Source organism: Pimephales promelas, chromosome 12, assembly GCF_988280905.1.
Source record: "Pimephales promelas chromosome 12, fPimPro1.hap1.1, whole genome shotgun sequence".
Classification (NCBI taxonomy): domain Eukaryota; kingdom Metazoa; phylum Chordata; class Actinopteri; order Cypriniformes; family Leuciscidae; genus Pimephales; species Pimephales promelas.
This window is the reverse complement of record NC_142780.1, coordinates 16502268-16510937: the sequence shown is the minus strand read 5'-3', so window position 1 is coordinate 16510937 and position 8670 is coordinate 16502268. Positions and strand designations below refer to the sequence as shown.

General features: G+C 36.7%; 1 protein-coding gene across 1 annotated transcript; it reads left to right on the top strand.

Moving 5' to 3' along the window:
• Positions 1–431: 431 nt before the first annotated feature.
• ccdc12 (coiled-coil domain containing 12) lies at positions 432–8664 on the top strand. Its single transcript, XM_039674872.2, has 7 exons — positions 432–590; positions 1324–1397; positions 6349–6428; positions 6928–6989; positions 7130–7164; positions 7296–7372; positions 8337–8664. The coding sequence occupies exons 1-7, from the start codon at positions 507–509 to the stop codon at positions 8414–8416; spliced, it is 492 nt and encodes a 163-aa protein (XP_039530806.1). The 5' UTR covers positions 432–506; the 3' UTR covers positions 8417–8664.
• The last annotated feature ends 6 nt before the right edge of the window (positions 8665–8670 follow it).

The window sequence follows — 8670 nt, the reverse complement described above, 5'->3', positions numbered from 1 at the left end:
TTTCGTAAAATTACTTTAACTTTTTACTTTATCTTATTTAAACGGACTGTAGTGTATAGCATATTAGTTGTCCATCTTACAACTAATAACAAAGAGCAAAACAAATGAGTAGACCTACTGAATGTTTAAGTCTATAATGCAGTTGTTGTATAAAACTATTGATTTTATTTTCTGGATTTTTATAAATCAGCTATTTATCAGTTATCAGCCATAATTATTAGCTTATAGCTTGTTACTATCTGTGCATCCAACTTCTATTAATTATTTTATCAAATGATGCAAATACAGCCATTTGTTGATTTATGTATTATTTTTTTTAAATATTTAATAAATATCATATTATCATTATGTTATCACTTTAGTCAATGTACCGGTATGAAACATATTATTGACTGGTAGTTTATACAAAATAGCTCTTTTCGGTGCTCCTTTAGCAGCCTCGCACAGACAGACCTAATGATCGACTGCAGATTCATCGATCCTGGTACCCATGCTTTAATTTCACCATGGAGAAGCCTGTGGGTTCTTTACAAGAGCAAGCTTTGAAAAGGAAAGAACGATTAAAAGCTCTACGAGAGCGACAGATTCAAGTGAGTTGCCTAATAAATGTTATTTTCTTTAAGACATGTAAATAAAGCGCGCTCACTGGGCAAGTTGCTTTAGTTAGCTAGCGTTAGCATGTTAGCAAAACAGATTGTTTTATGATAAATTTAGCTTGTCATCAAGAGGATTTGGTAATTTTAATGTCCCCCGTCTTAATTTTAATTAATTTATTTTCCAGTATATTATCCACAGAAGATGGCTCTAAAATATTAGCATTTCCAAACATGTTTTAGTTTGGTTTAAGCTTTTTATGGCGCTAACAACGTTAGTAGGATAGGTCAAACCTATCAGCTGTGCTGTTAACTAACAACAGAAATAATCACAAGTAAGTTACATGGGATTAAGATTTTTCTTCTCTATAAAATAACATTGGGGTGAATTCATGTTTAATTGAGACACTTTTTCCAAGTCATCGCAATGACAAAAAGTGTCCCAATCACCCTATAACTTGATTCAGTGCTTCCTTAAAATGCATGCCTTAAAAAATGAGGAACAGGCCTGTTATTATTGGTGGTAATCGACATACCACAAATGTCGTTAGAGTTTAACTAACCTGTTTTCTTTAAATGCTTGCATGATACCTTTGCTCTGATTCATTGTGCAGAGTTTGCATGTGTGTTATTATATGTCAATGTTCATCAGAGTTTAATAGTTTTGGATAAACATTTGAATGTTTCCTTTTTGTTCAAAAAACTATTTTTTTTTTGTTTTTTACTACAGGGACAGGCACCTGAAGATGGAGAGCCTGTGAGCAAAAGAGCTCTGGAGGACTCTGAGACAGAGAACAGACACAGGTAAACACACAGAAATACACTCACCTAAAAGATTATTAGGAACACCATACTAATACTGTGTTTTACCCCCTTTCGCCTTCACAACTGTCTTAATTCTACGTGGCATTGTTTCAAGAAGTTGCTGAAAGCATTCTTTAGAAATGTTGGCCCACATTGATAGGATAGCATCTTGCAGTTGATGGAGATTTGTGGGATGCACATCCAGGGCACGAAGCTCTCGTTCCACCACATCCCAAAGATGCTCTATTGGGTTGAGATCTGGTGACTGTGGGGGCCATTTTAGTACAGTCAACTCATTGTCATGTTCAAGAAACCAATTTGAAATGATTATAGCTTTGTAACATGGTGCATTATCTTGCTGGAAGTAGCCATCAGAGGACATGGTGTACATGGTGGCCATAAAGGGATGGACATGTTTAGAAACAATGCTCAGGTAGGCCGTGACATTTAAACAATGCCCAATTGGCACTAAGGGGCCTAGAGTGTGCCAAGAAAACATCCCCTACACCATTACACCACCACCAGCAGCCTGCACAGTGTTAACAAGGCATGATGGATCCATGTTCTCATTCTGTTTACGCCAAATTCTGACTCTACCAACTGAATGCCTCAAAAGAAATCAAGACTCATCAGACCAGGCAACATTTTGCCAGTCTTCAACTGTCCAATTTTGGTGAGCTCTTGCAAATTGTAGCCTCTTTTTCCTATTTGTATTGGAGATGAGTGGTACCTGTCGATGCTGTTGTAGCCCATCCGCCTCAAGGTTGTGCGTGTTGTGGCTTCACAAATGCTTTGCTGCATACCTCGGTTGTAACGAGTGGTTATTTCAGTCAAAGTTGCTCTTCTATCAGCTTGAATCAGTCGGCCCATTCTCCTCTGACCTCTAGAATCAACAAGCCATTTTCACCTACAGGACTGCCGCATACTGGATGTTTTTCCCTTTTTACACCATTCTTTGTAAACCCTAGAAATGGTTATGCGTGAAAATCCCAGTAACTGAGCAGACTGTGAAATACTCAGACCGGCCCGTCTGGCTCCCATGCCAACATACCATGCCACGCTCAAAATTGTGTAAAGGTGAGTGTAAAGTCTGGTGTCACTTCTACCGAAGAATACCACAAAGAACTAAACTAAATTCTCAGTTCCACCATTTAGAAACAAATAGGAGTTCGTTGAAAAGACTGCCTGTTGTAAATGGACAATAAATAACAAAGCTGTACTCTGTTTATATGATCTTAAGAAGGGCTGCAAGGTAAAGGTCTCTCTTGCTCTCAGCTCTATTTCAAGCTCAAGCCAAGGCCTCGAGCTCTCTGCTTTTTTCCGTTGTTTACTTTCAAAACCCTTGTGCACCCCTCCTCCCTGAGCTCAAGAGGTGTTTGGCATTAACAGTTTGCAAAGGTTCCTAAACACTCATCACCTAACCGTTTAGCCTACTTGCTCATTCTGTGAAACACAGAAGAAGATATTTTGAAGAATGTTGGCAACCAAACAGTTTTTACTCCAATTGTGAGACATTTTGTAAAATATCGTCTTTTATGTTCTAAAAGTTTTGGAATGACGTGAGGGTCAGTAAATGATGACAGAATTAATCTAAATGACTTAATTGATCTACAGTTTTGTGGTTTTAAGGCTTTTACTTTGTTTCGAATAGGTTTTTGAATTGAAGCTGATCTAGGAGATTGTCTGGGAGAGAATGTTTTAAGGTGTGTCTCCTTAAACAGTCATTATTACAATAGCGATACAGCTTGGAAACAATGAGGTGTCATTCACCACCCAACACACTTGTTATTGTGACACCTCCAATAATGCAATACCTGGCTACTAATCTACTTGTCTTAACAAAAACAAAATGACAGTTTGAATTGTCTTTCAGGTTTATTTTAAATCGGGAAACAGACATTTTACTGGTTATAGAGGGAAATATTTTATGATCTGTTTTTATGGAGACAACTGGAAATAGCCAGAAGGAATCAAAATGAACTTTAAAAAAAGCAAGTACACATTCAATTGATCAAAAGTGACAGTAAAGACAAAATGCTGTTCTATTGAACTTTATATGATTAATAAAATTCTAGCTTTGAGTTTCCACAAAAATACTAAGCAGCACAACTGTTTGATAATAAGCATCAAATCAGCATATTAGAATGATTTCTGACACTGTGTGACACTGAATACTGGCATAATGATGCTTAAAAATTCAGCTTTGCCATCGGAGGAATAAATTACATTTTAAAATGTATTTAAATAGAAAAACAATTATTTTGTATTGTAACAATATTTAATAATTTTTACTGTATTTTTGATCAAATAAATGGTGCTGTAAATTGGCATAAGAGACTTATTTCAGAAACATTAAAAATCTTACCGACCCCAAAATTTTGAATGGTAGTGTACTTTATCGTGCTTGAAAGTGTTTATTTATTTCCACGCTGAATCAGAGGAAACATCCTCTTTTGTTGGGCTTTTTGTTTAAGCTGTCAAAAATCTGAAGTAAGGTGAGCCAGATAATGGATGTCTGCCCAAGTTTTGAATGAACCTCACCCTTTCACCAGACAGTGTTTTGTCAGTTTAAGCAGTAAGACAAATATCAAAATTCCAACTTGACTTTGAATTTTCCCAAGCAAAGCAGAAGCCTATCTCACCACATCGCGTTTGGTATTATCGCTCTACTTTGTAAATGACTTTTGTCAGCAGCCTGGATTTATTGTTCCACTGCTGCCTATTATAGAGTGAAGGAGGCCCAACATTGGTCCTCTCGGTTGTTTTGCTGGCTCTGAGAAACGAGAGACCTTCCACCAAACTGTCAAGGCACTCAAATTCAGCTCCGTCCCTTGAGCATTAGGCCCATCTTTCTGTATGTGATTAAATTAGAAAGCAGGATACCGTTCTAGGCAATGCGTCCAAACCCTTGGCCATGAGTTATTCAGGATTCAGGATGTTCTAAATGCTCACTTAGGGTTGATAAACGTCTGTTGACATTCTGAAAATGTTGAATTGTTTGGCTGTTGTACTGTAGATGAGGAAAGCCAGTGGTCCTGTATTGTTCCAGCAGGTGGTCAGGAAGTCTTTTCAGGAAAGTTGAGGACAGGGAGGCGTTCCCAGCTCTTTGTTTCAGTCGATTGCTTTGAGTGTTTTTTTCCAACGTGCTTCAAAGACTCTTGTTTGGGCCTTTGGGGTCATAATATTTTTTTGTGCAAATTTCCTGGGCCTTGATGGAGTTTGGCTATGAAATTTGATTATTATTAAGGTGGCGGTCGCCATGCTTTGTGTTGTGTGACCTTGTTTCCATTTCATTACGCTTTATTTTGACAATCCTACACCCAAGACTAGAAAAGGAATTGTGACACAGCTGACACAATCTGTTTGTTCCCAGCCCATTTAATTAGATGGTTTGACTCGACTGAAATTCATTTAGATCAGGCGGTGACGAATGTGGGCCCCAATAAGTGTCCACAATAAACAAGAGGAATCATCTTTTAATTTTTTTTATATGGTTTTGAGAAACTTTTATACTGATTTCTAAATGTTGGTCGCACCACATGACTTTGATTTGGGGGACATTTTGCAAATAAGCAGTGAAACGCTTTATTAAGAAATAATATTAAGTTTACGCCAGGTTTTCCCATCAAGATTTAGATTTTTTTAATGAGGTTTTTTTTTTTACATTACCACCCTCGTTATAGAAAAATAATTTATTGATAGAATAAACAAAACAAACATCACATTGTTGACACTTGACTCAATACTGGATGACTGTGGACCTGTAGTCAATAGCTATGTTTCCATCCACCCGTGTTTATGTGAATTTTGAGAGATCGCATAAAAAAAAACAAAAAACAATGGAGATGCACTTTAATTCTAAAAATGTGCATAAAAAAACATGTTTTGTCTGCTTTGCTCAAGTCATTATGTACAAAATCAGCCACAGTGGCTTCCCCAATTGCAGAAACTTCCATTTTTATTACTGATATTTTGCTTCAGTTTCCAGGGAAGTGATGATTTTGTTGTCTTGAGCACATGGGATGGAAACTGTTTTATGTGATATTCCAATTTTTGTGCTTAAGTGAAATTTGCAACTTTGAACGGAAACACTGCTGATGACAAATAAGAGTATTATTCATGATTAAGAAGAGGAAATGTGATTTTAAAAATCTAGTTTAAACGCACGTGCCAGGTTCTCAGAAATGTACTTTTTTGTATTAATGTGTTTTTGAAATTTTAATTTCAAGTAAGGTTTCAGTGTAATGATGACTAAAAATATCATGTGAAACCTTTTTAATAATTAATCTATTTAATTTTAAACTTCTCAAAGTTAACTTTTTTTAAAATAATTCATGATATTTGTAAAGAATACAAGGCGGTGATGAGTGCGGGCCTGGTGTAGCCCCTTTTTTGAGAACAAAATTGGCAAGAGAGTCAGACCAACAAGTGAGCAATTTGATGAAAATTAATTCTTAGTCTCGACAGTTTGAAACAAACTTTGATGTTGTGTTTATCATGCTGTGAAGACCCCTCTGTGCTTCCCTGAAGATCCAGCAGCACATTTTGCTGTAACTTGCAAGTTAATAGATTGCTTGTTAACAGACCTGGTGATGGCATAATTGGGCTTGTTTCAACCCCTCTCAGCTGTGGTCCCTAGACACGGTCAGGTGCTACATGCTAATTAGCTAGTTCTGCAAAGATGAAGGGAGGCTTTGTACACATGATGAGTGAATGTACTCTGGATGCCACCACAGAATGGATTCAGCACTCGTATAATAGCACCAGCTGCCCACTGTCTAAATGTTAACTAAATGTTTATCTGCACTGCCACCTGCTGGTTACGGGTGTTTCCTGTGATTGCCTTTGTATTATTTTCTTGAATTAATGATATAGGTTATAATAGAGGCAATGACTAAACGCTTGTTCATAACTGCGAGTGAACTGCATAGTTTCGCGATTATGTTTGCAGAGAGCTGAAGCTGAGGAATTACACACCGGAGGACGAGGAGCTGAAGGAGAGACAGGTGCCCAAAGCAAAACCTGCATCAGGTGAGAACGCTTCTGGCTTACCTGCACAATAAATATTACTGGCTGTACCTTTTAAATTATATTTTCAAATGTTTATAATTGCAAATTAAGCTGACCTCTCATGCTGGGTGATGGTTACATCAGGTGATCAAGTTTTGAGTTACTGGTTGTCAGGAATTGTTCACTTAAAAATTAAAAAAACTGTCATTATGCGCTCACTCTTTAAGTTGTTTCAAACCTGTATGATTTTTTTTTCTTCTTCTGCTGAACAAAAATGAAGATATTTGGAAGAATGTTGGTAACCCGACAGTTGTTGGACCCCATTGACTTCCATAGTATTTTTTTTTTCCTACATTGGAAGTCATTGGGGTCTATCAACTGTTTAGTTACCAACATTCTTCCAAATAAATTAAATTAAATTTATACTGGTTTGAAACAAATTCAGGGTGAGTAAATGATGGCAGAGTTTTAGTTTTTAAGTGAATTATTCCTTTAATGGTCTTGTTTCATATTTCTGTAGTGGAGGACAAGGTCAAGGACCAACTGGAAGCTGCAAACCCAGAGCCTGTGATTGAGGAAGTGGTGAGTTGAATTTTCCCTCAATCCAAAGTCTCTGTTTTCAAACATGATGCCAAATGGATAGCATCAGTTTCCTTACACTCAGTTACACTACTTGTCAAAAGTTTGGAATAAATATTTTTTCTCTTGACTTGTGTTCTCAGGATCTGGCCAATCTTGCCCCCAGAAAACCAGACTGGTACAAACATTCAATTTTTATTTATAAAACACAATCAGACATAATTTTTACTGTGATTTGAGTTTAGTTTAATTTTCATTAGTTTAATGCTGTTAATAAAAAAAAAAAAACATTTTTTGTGTTTGTTACAGGGATCTAAAGAGGGACGTTGCCAAGAAGCTTGAGAAGCTAGAGAGGCGAACACAGAAAGCCATTGCTGAACTTATACGTGAGTATGACACTAACTGAGACAGGATTTTTTTTTTAAGTGCCCTTATGCCATCCTTAAGATTCCTTATTTTCTTTAGGAGGCCTCAGACAATAGGTTATTGTAGCAACTAAGTTCAAAAAACACTTTAATTTTCTCATAATTTTCATTGCATTATCACCGGTTTTTCATATAGTGACGTATCAGAAATGGAGAATTGTTTTAAAAAAGCATTATTTTTCACATATCAAGCATGAAAACATATTCTAGTACACCCCAAAAACAAAATCAAGACTTCGTAAAAGGGCATGTTTGGACCCGCGTTCACACAGAGTGCAATAACTATAACAATATTATTAAAGAATATTAAAATTCTGAGATTTCCACACCAGAGCTATTATGATAATGATGGATGTTGGAATCACATTCAGAACCAGCTGATGAATAATAACAAAAGAAACATTGACTTTAAAGAGCTTGAGGATTTAAAATTACAGCTGAAGCACTTAAACAAAATGGTGTTGCCCATTGGTGCGGATGCTAATATAGTTATCGTTATTGTTCTTGGTGTGAATGGCTTTTGACTGGTGTCACAAAAAACAAAACAATGTAGCACTTAGCACTATCCATCTTTACATCACTTTTATCAGTGATATACTGTAGTTGTAAAGCCTTTTTGTAATGAGCTCCGCCAGTGCTTCATGTAAGGCTAATTGCTGTGAGGATTTAAAAAGCCCCAGAGATCTAACGTCTCTTAATGACGGATGGATTTCCTGTCTTTATATGCTCCTCTGGCACACGCATTACTATTACACTACTAGTTGTTTTGTCTCTCAAATCCACAATAAAAATGAAAGTCTGTATTATCTAGAAAATAAATATTTTGTAGACCAATCAGAGCTAGAGCTCACATGTGTTTTTGAGTCATGTAGTGTAGTCATACCTCATGTTCATAGCTTATGTCTGGGCATGTGTGATTCGACAGGAGAACGGCTCAAGGGCAGCGAGGCAGAGCTGGCGGGAGCAGTCGGAGCAGTTGGCATGGAAGAGGGAGACTCCGACTGAATGATGGTCCCACACAACAGATTTTCTAGAACTTTACAGCCTATTCCCCATTACATAGCAGTGTGTGTTTAAAATGCGTTTCTTATGCTGAGCTCAGAATGAGTTCTCACAACCATATCAGGTGATAATAAGTGTGAGTGAATGAGTTGCATGTGTTTAAATTGTGGAGTACACAAAGAACATCAAAATCCCTCTCTATTTTATTATTTTGTTGTTGTTTATTAGTAAACAATTTGTTCTTTTCTAAATTGACT